Source organism: Aotus nancymaae, unplaced genomic scaffold, assembly GCF_030222135.1.
Source record: "Aotus nancymaae isolate 86718 unplaced genomic scaffold, 86718_ANA_hifiasm-v0.15.2.pri h1tg000003l, whole genome shotgun sequence".
Lineage (NCBI taxonomy): Eukaryota > Metazoa > Chordata > Mammalia > Primates > Aotidae > Aotus > Aotus nancymaae.
The window spans coordinates 35,472,501-35,494,755 of NW_026988414.1; the positions used below are offsets into that span (position 1 = coordinate 35,472,501).

Genomic DNA, 22,255 nt, shown 5'->3' on the forward strand with positions numbered 1-22,255 from the left:
ATGCCTGACACATAGCAAGTGCTCCATTGTATAATTATTGTTATGACAATATCAATTTGGCACTACCACAGTTCTGACACATAAATAAATAATGGAAAAATGGGCATCATCAAAGTAGCTGAAATAGATGAGCCTATTGTACCAAGGTCAATTCTTGGATGTGCTCAAACCTAGAAGAAATTCACAGTTTAGGTGGGCTGTTGATAAAGACATAATAGAAGAAAAAAACAAAAAACGAACAAAAAAATACAGATTTTATTAGAAAACAGCTGCTTGTGGCTGCCTTCTTCAAAACAAACAAACTCAGAAACATCAATAAGTATTTACTATGTGCAATGTACGTATTTTTACATTCAGCTTAAGTCTACTCAATGTTTTTAGTTGTTAAAAAATACTGGATCATATAATCTTGATGTCATATTTTATATTAAAATTCTGGAATACAAAAATCATAAAATACCTTGGTCACTGATGAAAAAGAAAAGTAATCTACACCATTGTGAAAGTTGAGGCAACTTTCTTTAATTTACTCAAACTTATGGATTCCTTTTTTCTATGCTTAAACAATAATGCCCCCAGCTTCCTTACTAGCCTTTCTTCCTCTTTTTGGGGGGTTTTAAGATTAATCAAGTGCAGTAGTAAGAAAGAGGGAAGGAGTAGAACAAGGAGTTCAATCTGCAACTGACTGTTAACAATGAATTGAGATAATTCATCACCTTCAAACCAGACCTGAGGACTGGGTAAATGGAAACCAGGGAGAAGAAACATGTAGAGGTAGATCCCTATAATTCTGGGAATCCATCTAGCTGGTTTGATAGTCAATACATAGGCCATGTGCACAATGGATGGAAAAAAGGTCTTATTTCCTGCTTTCTAGTACCTTAATTCTTTCTGAGTTCCTGTCTTCATAACTTTCAGCTCACTCAGATATCCCATTTCTTTTATTTTCTTTTTTTTTCCCATTTCTTAAAAACAAACAAAAATCCCATGAAAAACAAAAATAAAAACTTACGTTGACGGCATCCCTCCAATACAACTGCCATGAGAGATTTCATTGTGCCTTTGGTATTGGGATAATAATATCTAAGCGCTGACATACTGAGAAAATTGTAAACTAAATCTGCAAGGGTTCTATATGCAACTGTTTAAGTCCACTAGCAAGATCTAGAAGCTTTAAACTAGACTCATAAGAGGTAAAACTAAAGGTAAATTAGTTTCACTGTATTTTATTTTATTTTTATTTATTTATTTAGAGACAGCATCTTACTCTGTTGCCCAGGCTAGAATGCTGTGGTGTGATCATAGCTCACTGCAACCCTGATCCCCTGGGCGCAAGCAGGATCCTCCAACCTCAGCCTCCAGAGTAGCTAGGACTACAGGCATGGCCTACAGTGCTTGGCTAAGTTTTCATTTTTTTTGTAGAGATGGAGTCTCACTATGGTTCCTAGGCTGGTTTCAAACTTCTGGCTGCAAGCAATCCTTTCACCTTGGCCTCCCAATGGGCTGAAATTACAGGCATGAGCCATGGCACCCAGCCTGGTAAAATAATTTTAAAGTGAAAGTTTAGGACTTTACTTTTATAGGACAGGAACAGTAGCTCATTTCCATAATCCCAGCATTTTGGGACACTGAGGTGGGGGGATCACTTCAGGACAGGAGTTTGAGACCAGCATGAGTAACAGAGAGACCCCCACCTCTAATTAAAAGGAAAAAGAAGAGAGAGATCCAAGATGGCTGATGATTAGCAGCTCGGGCACGTACCTCCCAGTGAAAGCGCAAAGAACGAGAGGACGCCACACTTTCAGACGAATATTAGTTGCTCACGGACCAGGAGATTCCCAGTGGAGGAGCTCCACGGGTCGCCAGGGCGACTCTTGTGGCCGGCGTGGCGGTTTTGCTGGTGCCTTAGCACGCCAGTTCTTGGTGCGGAGTCCGGAGATTCCCGGGCAGAAAAGCACCATCAGTCTTAACACCGCTGTTTTGGCCGGCTCAGTGGATTGCTCAGATTTCGGCGCAGGGAATCAACAAGTTGGACGTCAGAGACCCAGTTAGAAAGTCGGTAATTATAAAGACGACAGACGGACAAATATATAATGAAGGGAAGAAACCAGCGTAAAAAGGCAGAGAATATTCAAAATCAGAATGCCTCTCCCTCTACAGGGGATCGCAATTCCTCATCAGTAACGGAACAAGGCTTAATAGATTACGAGTGTGTTCCAATAACAGAAGCAGGTTTCAAAACGTGGGTGATAAGAAACTTCTGTGAATTAAAAGAACTTGTTCTAACCCAATGCAAAGAAACTAAGAACCTTGAAAAAAGGTTTGACGAAATGTTAACGAGAATGGACAATTTAGAGAAGAATATAAGTGAATTGATGGAGCTGAAAAACACAACACGAGAACTTCGCGAAGCATGCACAAGTTTAAACAGTCGAATTGTTTAAAGAAGGAAGGATATCAGAAGTCGAGGATCAGCTCAGTGAAATGAAACGAGAAGACAAGAATGCAGAAAAAAGGATGAAAAGGAATGAGCAAAGTCTCCAGGAAATATGGGACTATGTGAAAAGACCTAATTTACGTTTGATAGGTGTACCTGAATGTGATGAAGAGAATGAATCCAAGTTGGAAAATACTCTTCAGGATATCATTCAGGAAAATTTTCCCAACCTGGCAAGGCAGGGTAATACTCAACTCCAGGTAATACAGAGAACACCACAAAGATATTCTTCAAGAAGACCAACCCCAAGGCACATAATCGCCAGATTTATTAGGGTTGAAATGAAGGAGAAAATACTAAGGGCAGCCAGAGAGAAAGGTCAGGTTACCCATAAAGGGAAACCTACCAGACTTACAGCAGATCTCTCAGCAGAAACCCTACAAGCCAGAAAAGAGTGGGGACCAATATTTAACATCCTTAAAGAAAAGAACTTTCAACCCAGAATTTCCTATCCAGCCAAACTAAGCTTTATGAGCGAAGGAAAAATTAAATCTTTTGCGAACAAACAAGTACTTAGAGAGTTCACCACCACCAGGCCTGCTTTACAAGAGCTTCTGAAAGAAGCACTATACATATAAAGGAACAACCAATATCAGCCTTTCCAAAAATATATCAAAAAGCAAAGAACTTTAACACAATAAAAAATTTACATCAACTAATGGGCAAAACAGCCAGCTAGCAGCAAACGCTGGTATTAAACTTATATATATTTTAATTGGCTAAAAAGCCAAAACCCATCGGTATGCTGCATCCGGGCCCATCTTACATGCAACAACACACAAAGACTCAGAGAGAAGGAGGAAGATTTACCAATCAAACAGAGAGTAAAAATAAACTAATAAACAAAAAGCAGGAGATGCAATTCTCGCCTCTGATAAAGTAGACTTTAAAGCAACAAAGATCAAAAGAGGCGAGGAATGACATTACATAATGGCAAAAGGATCAATGCAGCAAGAAGAGCTAACGATTCTATAGATCAACGAGATAGAAAATTAACAAGGATATTCAGAACTTGAACTCAGACCCGGAACAAGTAAACTTAATAAACATTTATAGAACTCTCCACTTCAAATACACAAAACATACATTACCACCTCACACCTATTCCAAAGGTGACGATATAATTGGAAGTAAATCACTCCTCAGTAATCGCATAGCATTTCATAGGTTTAAATTAAATATTGGTTGGCTGTTTGTTTGTTATCTTCTTCCCTTATTCCTTCCTGACTACATCATTAAGTATAATTATCAGTATAAAAGAGGTTTTCAATACCCATTACTAAATTGCATTCTAGCCTGGGCAAGAAAGCAATACTCCCATTCTCTCTCCCTCTTTCTTTTCCTTCTCCCTCCTCCCCATTCTCTCTCTCTCTTTCTCTTCCTTTTTCCTCCTTCCTATTCTCTCTCTTTCTCTTTAAAAAAATAAATAAATAAATAAAAAATAAAAAGTAAACCTTTCCTGATCATCAAATCTTTTTTTTTTTTTTTTTTTGAGATAGGGTCACACTCTGTCACCCAGGTTGGAGTGCAATGGTGAGATCACAACTCACTGCAGCCTCGATTTCCCAGGCTTCGGCAATCCTCCTGAGTAGCTGGGACCACAGTTGCATGCCACCACACCTGGCTAATTTTTGTGTATAATTTCACCATGTTGCCCCGACTCTTGAACTCCAGAGCTCAAGCAATCCACGTGCCTCAGTGTCCCAAATTTTCCCCTTTTCAGTACGTTGACTCATTTTCCTGAACCCAGTTTTAACCCTACTCCATAGTAAACCCTGATTTCCATCCTTGCTCTTGTTCTTCCTCTCAATCTCTCTCTCTCTCTCCCTCCCTCTCTCTCAGGAGATTCTTGCTCTATCACTCAGGCTGGAAAGAAAAAAAAAAAAAAAAAAATACCCATAGCATGCATATCAGTCATATTGATTCTGAATCTTTACAGCTTTGACAAAAAAAAAAAAAAAAAAGGAAAAAGAAAAAAAGAAAAACAACCAATTATACAAAGTTCATCATAAATAACAAATACCTAACAAAGCAAATTGTTTAAAACCACCAAAAGCAATTCTAATTTATCTTAGTTAACTACATTAAACTCCTTCTATTTACAATCATGCCCTGTCACCCAGTTCTAAATCTCATGAAATGCTCTTGGGGAAATTTCCTTTTCCTCTTCTCCCAAGATTTTAATAGCATCCAGGATATGTCAGATATACAAATAATCATCCTTAGGTTTGATGCTGTAGTAAGACAATACCTTTTTCTATAATTCCAAGAAAAGCAAAGTACTTATAATACTTAAATACATATAAATCTAACTATGTAGAGGATGTGTATAGTGAAAACTACAAAATTCTGATAAAGAAAACTAAAGGAAATATAAATAAAGAGACATACCATGTTCATGGATTGGAAGACTCAATACAGTGGAGTCAACTGCCCCCACAGTGATCTATGGACTGTACACAACAATTCTATCAGAATTTATTGTAAGTATAGACAAAGTGATTTTAGAATTTATATGAAAGGGGAAAGGAATTAGAACAGCAAAATTTATTTTGTAAATAATAACAAAAGTTGGCCAGGCACGGTGGCTCATGCCTATAATCCCAGCACTTTAGGAAGCTGAGGCAGGCGGATCACCTAAAGTCAGGAGTTCAAGACCAGCCTGGTCAACATAGTGAAATCCTGTCTCTACTAAAAATATAAATCACCATGTCTATGGTGCCACTGCACTCCAGCCTGGGCAACAGAGTGAGAATCTGTCTCAAAAAAATCCCAAAACACAAAAAACCGAAAGTTTAAGGAATCATACTACTTGATTTTAAGCCTTACTATGAAACTATAGTAATCAAGACCATATGGCATTGGCAATAAAACATATACATGTATCAGTGCAACAAAATAGAGCCCAGGAATCAATCCACGTAAATATGGCCAATTGATCTTTGACAAAGATGTAAAATCACTTCACTTAAGAATGGAAAGTCTTTTCAACAAATGGTGTTAGAACAATTGGTCAACCACATGTAAAGAAAAAAAAAAAAAGAACCTTGATCTAAACCTCATATTATACAAAGTTTAACTCAAATTAGAAAGCAGATCTAAATAACAAAGGAGAAACATCTGAAAGAATACACAGGAGAAAAATCTTCTGGCTGGCCATGGTGGCTCACACCTATTATATCAGCACTTGAGGGGAAGGCAAGCAGATCGCTTGAGTCCAGGAGTTCGAGACCAGCCAGGACAACAAGGTGAAACCTCAATTCTATAAAAAATACGAAAATTAGACGAGCATGGTGGCATGCGCCTATAGTTCCAACAACTCAGGAGGCTGAGGTGGGAGGGTCACTTAAGCCTGGGAGGTGGAGGTTGCAGTGAGCTGACAATTGCAACACTGAACTCCAGCCTGGGGGACAGAGTGAAATCTTGTCTCAAAACCCAAAACAAAAACAAAAAACTCTATGACCTGAGTTTGGGTAAAGAGTTCAAATGTCTAAGTTAGATTTCATTAAATTTAAAAACTTCTGCTCTGCCTGAGAACTGTCAACAAAATAAAAAGACAAATTATGAACTGGAAAAAATATTTTGAAATCACATACCCAACAGAAGACTCTTATCCAAAATACAGACAGAACTATCAACACCCAACAGGAAGAAAATTAACACTCTCATCAAAAATTAGGAAGGGATGTTAATATTTCACCAAAGAATAAGGATGACAAGTAAGTACATGAAAGGATAGCCAACATTATTAGCCATTAGAAAATGAAAACTAAAAATACAATAAGATAGATAGTACACATGAATTAGAATGACTAATATAAAACTAGCAAATAAAGATCGATAGAAATAAAAAACAAAAAAACAATAAAACATCTATAATTCCTGACATAACAAGGGAAAAAATTTTGGAATATGTTACTCAAAATGTTTTTTTTTGGAGGGGGCGGGGGCACAGAGTCTTCCTCTGTTGCCCAGGGTAGAGTGCAGAGACGTGATCTTGGCTCACTGCAACCTCCACCTCCTGGGTTCAAGTGATTCTCCAACTTGGAATTCTCCTGCTTCAGCCTCCTGAGTAGCAGGGATTATAGGTGTGTGCAACCATGGCTGGCTAATTTTTGTATTTTTAGTAGAGACAGCGTTTTAACATGTTGGCCAGGCTGGTCTTGAACTCCTGACCTTAACTGATCTCCCTGCCTTGGCCTCCTAAAGTGTAGGCATTACAGGTGTGAGCCATCACACAGGGCCCACTCCAAACTTTTTTCTATGCAAATCTACATATATAAATACACACATATTTATACAGAAACAGGATTTTACTTCACATAATGTTTTGTAAACTGTGCATTTCATTTAATGTACTAGTAACTTCTTTGTATTTCAGTATCACTTTTATATCAGTTTTTTGTTTGTTTGAGATGGAGTTTTGCTCTTGTCACCCAAGCTGGAGTGTAACAGTGCCATCTCGGCTCACTGCAACCTTCACCTCCCAAGTTCAAGCGATTCTCCTGCCTCAGCCTCCTGAGTAGCTGGAACTACAGGCAGATGTCACTGCACCTAGAAAATACTTACATTAAGTTAAAAAACAGATTATCAAGAAGTATTACGACACATATTCTATGCTTTCTTGGTTTCACTGGTTTATTATGATTAAGATTATGCTAATTTTAGTCTCTGACTTTTCCCTTAAATTCACAAATGAGCAAGAGATTGCATAATCTTTTTTCCTCACAATCTTCTGACCTTTAGAGATTTCTCCATTACTTTTTGGCATTTAGTATTGTACAGAAGAAGTCTGACGTGAATCTAATTTGTATGTTTTTCTCTCTGGATATTAGCATAATTTTTGTTTGACATTCAGAAATTTCACTATGAGTCTTTTTCTCAAGTGAGTGTGAACTGTTTTGTCCATAATTTCCTTCAACATTTTGCTTAGTATTGCTTTTTGCTTCTCTTCTCTATTCACGCTATCTGTGAAGAATGTGTTAGGATTTTCTCAAGTTTCCTGTTCCCTACAAAGAATTATTTCATTTGGAGACAACGTTGATTCCTTTTTTTTTGAACTACCAATTCTTTATATATGCTTGCAATTTTTTTCTTTTCTATTGGTTTATTTAAAAAAAAAAAAAAAAAAAAAGAGGCTCGTGAAATCCAGCCAGTATTGGGAGCTCAGGTGGTATCTGTCAAATACTGTATAGGTGTCTGATCAACTTATTTATGGAAAACTTGAGATACAATCAAGTTTTGGTTTGTTAAAAACAGGGAAAGAGTTACAATTACAGAGACCTGTGAAAGGATGTTTTTACATCACTGGACATTATTATCTACGCCATTAAAAGATCCTTCCATTGTGCCAGATTCTTATAAGAATAAGGTTCTTGGCTGGACGAAGTAGTTCATGCCTGTAATCCCAACACTTTGGTAGGCTGAGGCGGGCAGATCACTTGAGGTTAGGAGTTCAAGGCCAGCCTGGCAGACATGGTGAAACCCCTTCTCTATTAAAAATACAAAAATTAGCTGAGCATGGTAGTCCCAGGTACTTGGGAGGTTAACGCAAGGAGAATCGCTTGAACCCAGGAGGCAGAGGCTGCATTGAGCCAAGATTGCAAGATTGCACCACTGCATTCCAGTGCCAGCCTGCCAACAAAGTGAGACTCAGTCTTAAAAAAAAAAAAAAAAGGTTCTACTGGTAAATGTAAGGTAAAGGTAAAAGTTCTATATAAGCATCTCTAAACCAGGGAAAGTAGTAGTGGAGAGCAGGAGTAATGACACAGTGAGAGAGTAGGGATTAATATTGAGACCTTGTAGCTCACTTTAGAATTTTTTCCGGCTACATTAGAACTGGTTCCTGTCTAAAATACAATGGGCTAAAAAAAGTTTAGAATAATACTGGATGAAATACTTTAAAAACTGAGCCATGTCTTCCTTTATATCTGAAACTACCTCACTGTAATGATTAGTGTTCTTAGGGGGTATATTTTTCCTTTAATATCCATGATTACAGAAAGAATTATTTTCATGTTCTGTAATTAAAAGGCCAATTGGCTCATAATATTTATTATATAATTTGCTTGAGTATCTTGAACTTCTTAGTTTAGTAATTCTTTTATGATTATTATCAAGGCAACAATTAGTAGAATGTCATACAACAAACCAAGATCACACTTACTACTAAACTTAAATCCTGCATAATTATCTTTTTACTCTCTTTTTAAAACAAATGAAACAATACAATAAAAATACAAATAAAGGCAAAGCTAAATGTTTTTCTCAGCCCTCTCTTCTAACCTATTCCCATTCTGCTGAGAAAAACCAATGTTAAGAGCCATTTATCCCATTTATCATTCATTGTATACATATGTATATATATACACACACACAAAAGCATACACATGTAGGTTATACAGAGCTCATTCTTTTTTTTTTTTTTTTTAACTGAAATAGAATCATTCTACAGGCGTTTGCGAGTTTTCAAGAGGAACTGTGTGTACCTTTTAGATAGCATGCCTAACTATCTTAACTAGCAGACAACTGAGGAAAACAGCTGTTTTTCAAGATGAATAACTGCATAGTGGGTTCAAACAGATCATACATAGAACTGATTAATACAACAAGATCATACATAGAATTAACACAACAAGATCATACATAGAATTCAGTTGTAAAACAAGATCACATATAGAACTGATTAGTATATCGGCAAACACAGATCCCCATAAGTAAGTCTTTGAATAGTTTTAGAGATCAAAAAGCTTTCCCAGTTGTGTATACTGTTTCACTGCTGTACAATTTGAGGGAGAGTTTCAAAACCCAATCAGAAAGGTCTGAAATCTAGTTTTTTTTTTTTTTTTTTTTTAAAGAGATTGGGTCTTGCTATATTGCCCAGGTTGGACTCGAACTCCTTGGCTCAAGTGATCTTCCTGCCTCATCCTCCCACGTACTGGGACTATAGGCACGTCCTACCACATCCAGGGATCTATTAAAGTTCAGCAGCACTGACCTTATTCTGTAAGATTTAGTGAATCTTTTAGCCTTAGGGTTGTTAACAAGGATCTTATTTTCACTTTCAATTTATAACTCAGATAATTACGTCCCAGAATTTGTTCATATTAGTGGATTTAATAGTAAAATTCAAGTCTACATGTAATTTTATACCCAGATTTATTTTTTAAAAGGTGAGGCATAAAATGAATTTGAAATTTAACAAATTCCTAGTGGCTTTCTGCTTTATATATCAGAAACTTGAGTTTTCCCAAATGTGACTGCACTGAAGAGTAAGTCCTTTCCTTAATGCCCTAAGATTCTCAGTGAAAAACTAAAGTTTATTTATCCTTTAATGTTGAGAGCTTATAACCTTTATAAAGGCAGACTAGAATAAGACAATCTTTCCCTTCCTTTGATGAAAGGTAAGGGTCTGGAGAATGGGAACTCTATCCGCTACACACTTATTCTTACATTTTCTATAAAGACAAGATAAGCTTGGTAGTAAGCTGCTAAGTCCACTGCAAGTGACTAATATTAGACAAAGAGGTATGTACTATAGGGAGAGTTGAAAAGTTCGGAGAAATCTTCAGGTTAGTCAGAAATGACTAGAAAGGAAACCATTTAGTACAATTTGAAATAAGAATTGATGTCTCCTTCAAACTTTAAATGTGCTAAGTTATATACGGTATTAGTGCATTTTCACCTTACTATAAAGAATTACCTAACACTGGAGTAATTTATGAAGAAAAGAGGTTTGACTGACTGACAGTTCCATAGGCTTAACAGGAAGCATGGCTGAGTAGGCCTCAGGAAACTTACAATCATGGTGGAAGTCGAAGGGGAAGCAATCACCTTCACATGGTGTTAGGAGAAAGAGAGCAAGCAAGAGGCAGGGTGGCATACACTTTTAAACCATCAGATCTCATGAGAACTCACAATTGCAAGACCAGCATGGAGGAAATCTGCCCCCATGATCTAATCACCTCCCACCAGGTCCCTCCCCCAACATTGGGAATTACAATTCAACATGAGATTTAAGTGGGGACAGAGTCAAACCGTATCATACGCCTTCAAGTTTAAAATGTAGAATATAATAATTTACATAAGGCTGCATACATTTGTAACGATGAAAAATTTCAGATATTCATTTATTAGGTGGTTTGGTAACTGTTTATTAATTCATGATTTTGGGATTTACTCCTTGAACAATGAACACATATGCAATTTTCACTAATGTTATTGCGAGTTTTGTGTATATTAAGAGGATAGGAGGAGACATTTATGCATAGAAATCTACTTAACTTTCTTGGAGTAGTCCGATCTCTCAGTTAAATAAACATTTTGTAAGCCTATACAACAATTTCGTAAGACTATCAATCAATTGCAGTCTGCTCTCTTGGTCCAATAGTATCTTTAAATAACATTAAAATGTTGAGAAAAGTGGGTGGAACAAAGTACATATATCTAACTAAAGTATGATTTTCCTCTTTAATCCCAAAGGTAGGTATAAAGCACCACTGTCAGCAAAACTACATATTTATCTGAAGGTACATATCAATCTATCACAATAATTCTAGCATTTTAGTTTATTCAGAGATGAATTTTTATTTTAAAAATTATCCCCTTTATTCCTTTCTCGCATTGTGATTTTATAAATTCAAGTTACTTTGTCAGGGTGGGGACATTTTAATTTGTGCTTACTTATTCTTATTTAGGCATTCTCATTTTCATTAAGTAGATCTGAATGTATCAGTGTTTTCTCTTAACGTCAAATAAGTTCAGCAAGGAAATTAGTTTGTGATTATTTCCTATCTGAATCTTAATTTTATCATTTCTTAAACTTTTTTTTGGTAGATATAAGGTCTCACTATATTGCCTAGGCTGGTCTCAAACTCCTGGCCTCAGGCAATCTTCCTGATTTGGCATCCCACAGGGCTGGGCTGTGGTTACTGGCATGAGCTACTGAGCCCAGCCCTCTGTTATTTCTTAAAACTGCATGTGAATTTACAATTACCTCAAAATAAAAGGACACAGCTACTTAGCTCCCTTCTTAGGTCTATGTCATACTTTCTACTTTTTCTAGGTATGCATTATCTGCAAGTCACTAAGTTTAGGGTCTTTTGAGACTCTTCTTATTTAATTATCACCACCCTGATGTACTTTCCTATTACATTTTACACTGTTCTTAACACACTGACCCTTCCTATTATACCCTGAGTTCCTCAAGGGCAGGGATAATGTCTTACTTATCATTTTTCCCCCTAGTACTTGGAATACTATCTAGCATATAAGAGGAAACCAGAAAATTTTCACTAAATGAACAAATGTAGAAAGTTTATTTGGGTGGTAGAACACTGGAGATGTTTTTGAATAAACGTAGATTCACCATTACACAAAATATTTGAATCATGCGTCTTTAATTCAAATCTTGGCTTAGTTACTCAGCTCAATAATTATGTTTCAGTCAGTCTTATTTCTGGCCAGTCATATCTGAGTAAGACTGTGGAAAGGATAAGGGGAGGAAGTCTATGAATACTATTCAGTGCTCCTTGGAGTAGACTAAAAATAAAATAAATGACTGTTTCCTAAATAACTACATTTACAAAAATAATGCTCTAGTAACTGTCCATTCTGGATTTGACAAATATGAAATTATTTGTACTAGATGCTTTAAATTTCCTGATAGAAATCTCCAAGCTTAATAAAAATTTAAATAAGAGGCATTAGTTTTCAATTTTACATATATATTTATTGAAGAAACATCATTGAGCACTCATGTGTATGTTAAAGACTATACAGTTTATATTGAGTTCTCCTTAAGATAAACTTTTGTACTGTCAAAAATATGGTCATATACGCCTAATACGGGAACATTTTTCTAACATCAAAAAGCTAAAAAGGCTGGGCGTGAGGCCTGAGAGGCCAAGGCGGGCAGATCACCTGAGGTCAAGAGTTCAAGATTGGCATGACCAACACTGTGAAATCCCACCTCTACTAAAAATACAAAAATTAGCAGGGTGTGGTGGATCACGCCTGTAATCCCAACTACTTGGGAGGCAGAGGCAGGAGAATCGCTCGAACCCAGAGGCAGAGGTTGCAGTGAGCTGAGATCACGCCTCTGTACTCCAGCGTGGGTGGAAGAGTGAGACTCTGTATCAAATAAATAAATAAATAAAGGAATCAAGTAAAATATGTTCTATGAATCATTTTCTCCCTTCCTGGGAAGAATAAGCAAAAAAAAAAAAAAAAAAAAAGAATTATTTTCTCCCACTGTATTAAAAAATCAGACTTTAGAAGTTATTTAGCATGGACTGGGGTAAAACACTGAGCAGGGAATTTTAGAAAAAAAAAATTGCTGAATAAAGGGAGAATATTTAGGAGGTTTGGGTTTTGATTATATCTGACACTGACTGACTCAGTCATTACACTTTAATAAAATAGAGTGGCAATCTGAACAATTAATAAAGACTGCCAAAGATGCAATGTTCTCTTGTGAGCAGTAAAGCTCTATGGCATCACAGAATTGGCTCTGTGTCTGAAAATCAACATTCTATACTGCTTTCTTAATCCTCAGAGGTTTTTTAAAGAGCTGAAAACCTAAAGTAAAATATACTTTTGTTTGGAAAATATTTTTCTTCATGTGTTTAATATATTGATTTTTTTTTTTTTTTTTTTTTTTAAAGAGAGACAGAATCTTACTCTCTCATTCAGGCTATAGTGCGGTGATGTGATCACAGCTCACTGCAGCCTCAATCTCCTGGGCTCAAGCAATCCTCCCACCTCAGCCACCCGAGGAGCTGGCACTACAGGTGCGTGCTACCCCGTCTGGCTAATTTTTTAATTTTTTTTGGTAAAGAGCGGGGGGATCTCACTTTGTTGCCCACAATGTCATCAGTTTTATATCAAAGTTGCTTATTAGATCTACAATATCTGCATATTTAAGAAAGTTGAGAGATCCTCTGAGCAGAAGATACACCGATGATTCCTAGATTGCTGAAATGTAAGCTTTCTCCACATATATTCATAAAGTATAGCATCATTTTAGCTTTTAGATCTTGGGCAAAGCTTATTAATCTTGCAGTTTCTCAGTTTTTAGTTTGTAAAACAGAAGTAATAAATAGTACCTACACTTCATGTCCTGCTTGTGACGATTCAATCTGCTGAACACCTACTATATGTTAAGGACACAGTGATGAACGAAGCACTCCTCAAGCACAGTAAACACACAATTATGTATGGCTGTTGTTATCTTGGAAATGTCAGATATAGCTCACAGAATAGGATTCTGTGCAAGCTAAATTTATACAGACATTTTAATATTCTCTGTACATTTAAAAATTGTTGGCAAGGGAGGAAACTACAGGAGATTTATAAACAGGATTCTTTTCCACACTCCAGGTTCTTGTCTTCTGAAAGGCACTAATGATGCAGGTTGACTTTAGTAGGCCTTGAGCTATCTTTTTATCCTTCATCTCATAAAACTCTGGAATTTCAACCAAATACTTTTACAGACGTAGTTAACTAATGAGGAATTTCCAACGGATTTTAGGAAAGAGCTTTTCATTACAGAAAGGATTTGAATATGACTCATCAGTTTACATTACAAATTCTCTTTGTATACATGTATCTGGTAATCTGGCAAAACAGGTCTAGGTGTGTGACTACGGGAATATGTAAAGTAAAAGGGCAAGTTTCTTTCCTTTTTTTTTTTTGGGAAACAGTCTTACTCTGTCACCTAGGCTGGAGTGCAGTGGTACAATCTTGGCTCACTGAAATCTCTGCGTCCTGTGTTCAAGCAATTCTCATACCTCAACCTTTCCAGTAGCTGGAATTACAGGTGTGCGTTAGCACACTCAGCTAACTTTTGTATTTTTAGTAGAGATAGGGTTTTGCCATGTTGACCAGGCTGGCCTCAAACTTGTGGCTTCAAGTGATCTGCCTACCTTGGACTCCTAAACTGCTGGGAATACAGGCATAAGCCACCGTGCCCAGTCTTGGAAGTTTCTCTGTATCGTCAATTTATAAAAGGTTAGAGCATCTATAGTTACTGAGGGTTTCAGAAATCCTCTGTGAACGAGCAGAAAGTCTAGTAGGTGGGAAAATGAAAATGACAAAGAAAGATAGAGGATAGTATTGCCAGAGTATGTATAAGCCTTAAATAAGCCAAAGATATGAACATAAATAGGATTGAGTCATGATTTAAAAGCAGCCATGGCCTGTGAGAAAGAGGCTGATATCCCTTAATTCAGGGTCATAGAAGATGAGCAGCAAGCATTTGATAGAGCTGCAGAGGAAAGAAATGTTCTGTGGAGGCCTAGATTTCAAGACAGATCTAAAGGATGTACAGTTCCAGCAACATGGGGTCAGAATGACTCTGCTAACGTGAATTCTCATGAAGTTTCTGGGGTGGTGGAAGGACTATGAGCCTCGCCACAAGGAGTCAGCAGAGCCCAGGCTTGACTGGGCTGCGAGTGAATACTATACCAGGTGTGTAGGCTACAAAGACCAGCATCCAAAACCTTCAGCATGTAATTACAACAAAAATCATATATATTGGTAGATTTGGAGAAGAGGACTGCCTTCTCTGAAGCTGGTCACAGCCTATTTTATTTTTTGAGATGGGCTCTCATTATGTTGCCCAGGCTTATATAATTTATATATATATATATATTTGGAGATGGAGTCTCACTCTGTTGCCAGAATGGAGTGCAGTGGCATGATCTTGGCTTACTGCAATCTCTGCTTCCTGGGTTCAAGCAATTCTCCTGCCTCAGCCTCCCAAGTAGCTGGGACTACTGGCATGTGCCACCATGCCCAGCTAATTTTTGTATTTTTAGTAGAGACGGGGTTTCATCATATTGGCCAAGATGGTCTCGATCTCTTGACCTCATCATCCACCTGCCTTGGCTTCCCAAATTGCTGGGATTACAGGTGTGAGCCACCACACCTGGTCTCCCAGGCTGATTTTAAACTCCTGGGATGAAGTGATCCTCCTGCCTTGGACTCCTGAGTAGCTGATATTACAGGAAAATACTATGATTTTAACCCTATTAGAGGTCAAAATTAAGAAGTAAAGAGGAATGGCCTAAAGAAGTAACTCACAGATGATTATATAACCTTTTATAAGTAATTTTTAACTGCTCTGCAGAACTGTTTCTTGTATTTAAAAACTGCCAATGATCATGTCTTACTTCCTTCTGTTATCACAGGGAAATAAGACCATATTTGTAAGAGCTCTTTGTAAGAAAACAGTAAAAACAAAACAAAACAAAACAAAAAAACAGATGTTATTAAAGATAACTGCCAAACTAGAAAATCTTGCTAAGAAAATTATAACTGACAATACAAAAAATTAGCTGGGTGTGGTGGCATACGCCTGTAGTCCCAGCTACACAGGAGGCTGAGGCAGGAGAATCTCTCAAACCTGGGAGGCGAAGGTTACAGTGAGCTGAGATCTCGCCAGTGCACCCCAGCCTGGATGACAAGTGAGACTCCGTCTCAAAAAAAAAAAAAAAAAAAAAAAAAAGAAAATTATAACTGAGAACTTAATGCAGACAACAACATAATGCTAGGACAATTCAGGATTTATCATTTTTAAGACTTGGTAAACATTGAAAAATAAGATTAAAGTACTTTGGAATAAAATGACAACTTCTATCTCTGTATCTATCCTTGAGAACAGGGTATTCAAATTAATTAACCATATACCACCTTATTAATAACCAAAGAAATACAAATTAAAACAATAAAATGCCATTTTTTGGTCTGATTAGCCAAGCATTTTAAAGACTGATAATACTTAATGTTGATGAGTGCAGTGCTCATTTCTCTTAACACTACTGGTAGGTGGATACAATGGTACAATCTTTTAGAAGAGCAATTTGACAATACTTACCCAGACCTAAGTGTACATGTCTTTTAATTTCACAAAAATTCCATTTATAGAATATGGCTTACCAAAACATTATTAAATGCACCACTGTTTATTTAAAAAATGGATAACAATTTAAGTATAAATTTACTGGTGGAATTACAATCAATAATTGTCATATTATTTACATAAGAAACACATATATATACCAAACACTCATACTCCAATCTGTTTTAATCTGAAATTCATTTCAATAGAAAGCCATACTAATTTACTGAGCAAAAGATTATAGGTGCATTTCAGACATGCATTAAAAAGGGCTAATGGTATATTTCAATATAAATAAAATTAGAAAAATGTTTCTGCTTTCGTATCATGTCTTTGGGGAAGTACATATTAAAGGGAAAACTTTTATTATTTTAAAAAAATAGGTAAGTAATGCTTGAACAAAGAGAATGAGAGTTACATCTTTCATAAATACCCCTTAAACCAATTAGGATTGCCACTTAGGTATGAGGATGAAAAATGACTTTGTACTGATTAGCTGTTAATATAAAATAAACATATGCTACTACATAGTAAGAAATGTAATTAAGAGCTAAAATGACAGACTCTTAATGAGACATTCATTAGGAGTTAGGGTAAACTGAATATAGAAAACTACATATTCCATATCAAAGCTGTATCGACTTATTTCAAGAGCCTGCTGGTCTTTGAAATTGTGACTAAACTCCATACACATTCACAACAATACAATGATGTCCAAAACAGTATTTTTAATATGCTGCAATTTAAAGTAATGGCTGCCTTGTACTTTCCTTAGACTATTATATCAGCAAAACCATTAATAAGAATCAGGCTGGGTGCGGTGGTTCACACCTATAATCTCAGCACTTTGGGAGGCCAAGGTGGGTGGATCACCTGAGGTCAGGAGTTTGAGACCAGCCTGATAATGGTGAAACCCCATCTCTACTAAAAATACAAAAATTAGCTGGGCATGGTGGCGGGCGCCTGTAATCCCAGCTACTCGGAAGGTTGAGGCAGAAGAATTGCTTGAACCTGGGAGGCAGAGGTTGCAGTGGGCTGAGATTGTGCCATTGCACTCCAGCCTGGGTGACAGCGAGACTCCGTCTCAAAAAAAAAAAAAAAAAAGGAAGCATCAAAACAGGCTTCCTATAAACATTTGTATATAACTGCTAATTGTGCATATATTTTCATTTAAATATGCATAAACAGGTCAGGTGCAGTGGCTCATGCCTGTAATCCCAGCACTTTGGGAGGCTGAGGAGGGCAGATCACTTGAAGTCGAGAGTTCAAGACCAGCCTAGCCAACATGTTGAAACCCCATCTCTACTAAAAATACAAAAGTTAGCCAGGCGTGTTGGCGTGCGCCTGTAGTCCCAGCTACTCTGGGGGCTGAGGCAGGAGAATCGCTTGAACCCTGGAGGCAGAGGTTGCAGTGAGCTCAGATTGCACCACTGCACTCCAGCCTGGGCAACAGAGTGAGATTCTGTCTCAATAAATAAATAAAATAAAAATAAATAAATACACATAAATACCTACACAAATTTTCCATGCTATTTATTATATACCTCTTTAAATTCAGCCTTTACTTAGTGAGCACATCAAGAAAGAGGGCTAGAATAGGCTTAAAATATTTGTTAATGCTATCTCTTGATGCTGTCTCCTGATTCAGTAGGCTCCTTACCCTTATATTTAGAGCACTGCCTTATATACATCTTCAGTGACAAAAGGGACATTACTATCATTCTATATAGCACAGAGTAAACATTCTTTTAGGTATGCTGACTGATAGTTATAAACTTGCACATTAGTTACAAACTTGGACACTGCCCCCAAAGCCTGACAAATTAGTTATATGCAGGATACTCACGTCTGTATAGTGGCCTAGCATATGACATCGGTCACACTGTTTATCCCAGGAACGTCTGAAAATACATGAGTGGTCCAACATTTTAGGCACAGGACAGTATTCGCAAAGTGGGGCTGGACAGGCATACAGGAGGTGTCCTTTCTCAGAGCACAGGAAGCAGCTACGAACTTTCTATGTGGCAGAAAATCATAAAGTCTCTTCAGTCTCAAAAGGTAGAAGATTAATACTTCTTTTTCATTATAATCCCATAAAAAACTTTCTAATTTGATATCCCAATAAAGGTTGAATCTTGAGCACAACTGTAAAATAACAAAATGTCCAAAACACTGTATGTATATTGTGTGTCAAAAAGGCTTAGTCTGTACATACTAGCAGCTGGCATTTATTCTTTATGCCTCTTCTTACAGGAATACTGACAAAGTGAAAGGTATGTAAGAGGGAAAGTAGAATGAGGGGGATATCTAGAAGCTAAGTCGTAGGAAGAACAGATACAGAAGAAGCTGTTTTGTCTGGAGAAGTAAAAACAAAAAAGGAACATGAGAGTGGTCTGATTATTTGAAAAACAGTAATTTGGATGAGTTAGGAGGTAATGGAAGAAATGTTTGTTAAGAGTTTATTATCTAGTGAGGGAATGTCTAAGATCTTTAGTTCTGTGTTGTTCCAGAGGCTGATGTGCCTGCTTAATGTAACTTACATCAATAAACATTTAAAAATGTCCCAAATTATAATTTTCTAAGAATAAAAATCATCTCACAATGAAATAAGCATTCTTATGAAGTAGAAGGTTTATAAGTGAGAGGGGTCTCAGGAATCATCTGATTCAATCTTTTCACGTTATAGACAAGAAAAAAAGAAGCGCAGAGGGTTAAATTATTTGCCCACACAACTAATAATGAGAAGGTAAATTGATTCCACATTTTTCTGACTCTAAATTTATTATTATTTCTCCTACACTAGGCTGTAAGCTACATGAAATTTAACACACATATTATAAAAAGATTTGAATTCTAAGATTATAGGGTTTCAACCTTGAGACTTTGATTTTACAAATGTGGAAAGGAACAAGGCATATTTCACGTACTGGTGGTAAGGTGCAATTTTTTGATAAATGGCCACGTTTGTCACAATTTCTACAGATAATGTTTTTGTTGGCTGAATAATATCGCTGGGTCCATCTTCCATGTGATCGGTTATTAGCTATCTGGGCCTAAGAGAAAAAAAAACCAAGAATTAAAAAAAATGTTACACTGCTGAATAAAAACCATCTACTACTCTTGTTAAAGACAACTATAAGTGAGTAAAGATATATCAAGCTTCAAGTCAGTTGCATTACCTTGATAAAGCAAGAGAATTAATAGTTATATAGTTATATCTGTTCAACTTAGAACCTAGCCACAGGAGAACTTCATGATCTTTCTTGTTCTCTTAAAAAGAGGTAGAAAAACATAAAAAGGAGGTGCCCTAAAGGTAACTCTAGTGCTTTTTGTCTGCCCTCCTGCCTGCTGAATGAGAGGTATGCTTAAATTTTGAGTTAGGGAATGGTGTTTTTATGACTTTGTCTTTTGTAAAGTTATAATAGCTACCAAATATATCCTTTCTTTTGAACAGCACAGGGTTACTGCCTACAAGACTAGGTGATAATTTCTATAAAGGAATGAGATAATTTCCTTCCACTGGAGTCCCTTTAAGATTCATTCTGCCTACATAGTGACCCAATTCTAGCTGTCCCATATTCTAATGTAAAATCTAGGATCTTGTAAAAGAATACTAGCAATGCATATCATATGGAATATCTAAAGAGGAACTGTAAATCCCAACCATGCTTTAGCTTGTTTGATGGAATTCCATCTTTAAAAAAGTTTTAGTCTTTTATTTGTTATTTTGCTGAACTGGCCAGGTAGACCACAAGTAAATACAATATCTAGCTATCTTCCAAAACTAATTTATAAAATTATTCTCTTTTTGTAGCATCTGCCACAATTAAGGCTAATAATAGACAAAGAAAAACACCTGCCACATCCTAAAAATAGACTAACCATTTCCTTACACTGAAGCAGCAGTTATTTCCGGTGTTGATCTTTTTAGTGGTACCAGGCCATATGGGCTGAGAGGACTCACCACAGGAGAGCAGAAACAGAAAGGGAAAGGGGACTGGATGATTACAGCTATTGACTCATTCACAAAAATCAAGGCTGAACCAACTTTCTGAAGAGTTAAATCACTTATATGCTAAAATCAAATATTTTCTTATAAGTCATTTAAGTTTGTTTCAAAAGTTATAATAAATTATGAAGCAAAGGAAATTATTATTCTAAATTTTAAAAATAATTTGATTTTACCTCAATGTCTTTATCACTGATAAACCAGTTGATATCATCTTCTCCTACAAAATAAATAAAATATTACTCAACCATGGCACTTTAAAGGACTTATAGATTGACAATAGATTATATAATTTGTAAGTACTCAAATTGGACCCCAAAGGTATAGTGAGAAACGGTGAATACATGAAATTCTTATTTTGGCTCTGTTATTAGTTGTGTGGCCCTGAACAAATACTTAACCTCTCTGAATCTCAGTTTCCTGACCTGTGAAATGGGTTAATAGTATTTGCCCTGCCTACCTGAAAAGTCCTATAAGAATAAAATGAAGTACATGAAAATACATTGAAAAACATCAGACTACATACAAATATTAAAAAAAAAAAAAAAATCAGTGAAGGGCCCAAAAATCCAACAGCAGATGCAGAATGAAATCTTCATTTCTTTTATCTGACTAAAGCAGAGCTTTACTGAGGCAGTTGTCACAACTCTTCCACACCTCCAGGAGGGTCCACAGGAGGGAGATGACTGACACTGGACACTGAGACATAACAAAAAAATTGTGTAAATAAGAGCCTTCTGTACTTTGACTCCCTAAACTACCCCCTTTTGTTAAGCTGGTATATAACCCCTGACTTCTTTTTTTTGTTTGTTTTGTTTTGTTTTGTTTTGGAGACAGGGCCTTGTTCTGTCGCCCAGGCTGTGTAGTGGTACCATCTTGGCTCACTGCAAACTCTGCCTCCCAGGCTTAAGCAATCCTCCCACCTCAGCCTCCTGAGTAGCTGGGACTACAGGAACGTGCCACCACGTTTGGCTAATTTTTGTAATTTTTTTTGATAGAGACAGGGTTTTACCATGTCACCCAGGCTGGTCTTGAACTCCTGAGCTCAAGTAATCCACCCACTTCAGCCTCCCAAAGTGCTGACATTACAGGGGTATGCCACAGCAAGAGGCATAACCCCTTACTTCTATAACCCAGTAAACTCTTCAGAGTTACTGATTATTGAGTGCTCCTGAATAAACTTTGTCTTTTCTCCAGTTAACCTGTCCAGTATCAGTTAACTTGCAGGCCCCCAATTTGAGTTCAACTTAGTAGAGGAAAATCTTTTCTACCAAATATCAGTATTAAAGTGTGTCCACTAGCTTTCCATTCTACGTGACATACAGTATAATGCTAAAAAACAATTAGACACTGAATAATGTCTCACTAATAGGGTTAGGTTCTTAGCATTGTGTTTTATAACATCAAAAACAGCAAAATAAAGGAACAAAAAAGGAGGCCAAAAATCCAGAAACCACTGATGAATCTAAAAATACAACTGTAAAAACCTAGTGGAGAAAATAAACCCCCACAGTTTTTTGTATCTGCTGTTTTCTTTGCACTGTCCTTTCACGAATGTGCAAATGGCTGCTATACCTTTGGTCCTCCCATTGCCAAGGGGAAAGGGACCTATGACTAATGCAGAAGCTAAAGTATTGACAAAAGGACTGAAAAATCTTTTTCTCCCTTTAAAGCTAAGATTTCCTCTCTCCTCCTACCTTACTACTTTCCTCTATCTCAAAAACACAAATCAAGCTTGACTTGTTTCTTTGAAAGGCTTTTGAAGAGACATGAAGTAATCTACATTTTCCCAGGCCTACCAGGAATAAGTGTCTAGAGATACATTTTAAAATAAAATACTTTTACTAAG

At 36.7% G+C, this 22,255-nt stretch overlaps 1 protein-coding gene across 7 annotated transcripts in view; it reads right to left on the reverse strand.

Moving 5' to 3' along the window:
• ZCCHC7 (zinc finger CCHC-type containing 7) overlaps nt 1-22,255 on the reverse strand; it is a 268,540-nt gene that overhangs the window by 35,103 nt on the left and 211,182 nt on the right. For all 7 annotated transcript variants that reach the window (XM_064379940.1, XM_012463396.2, XM_012463391.2 and 4 more), the window contains exons 3-5: nt 20,583-20,626; nt 19,325-19,450; nt 18,244-18,414 (exon numbers count right to left, since the gene is read on the reverse strand). In XM_064379940.1, the coding sequence (XP_064236010.1) occupies nt 18,244-18,414; nt 19,325-19,450; nt 20,583-20,626 (341 nt within the window). The remainder of the gene's footprint in view (nt 1-18,243; nt 18,415-19,324; nt 19,451-20,582; nt 20,627-22,255) is intronic.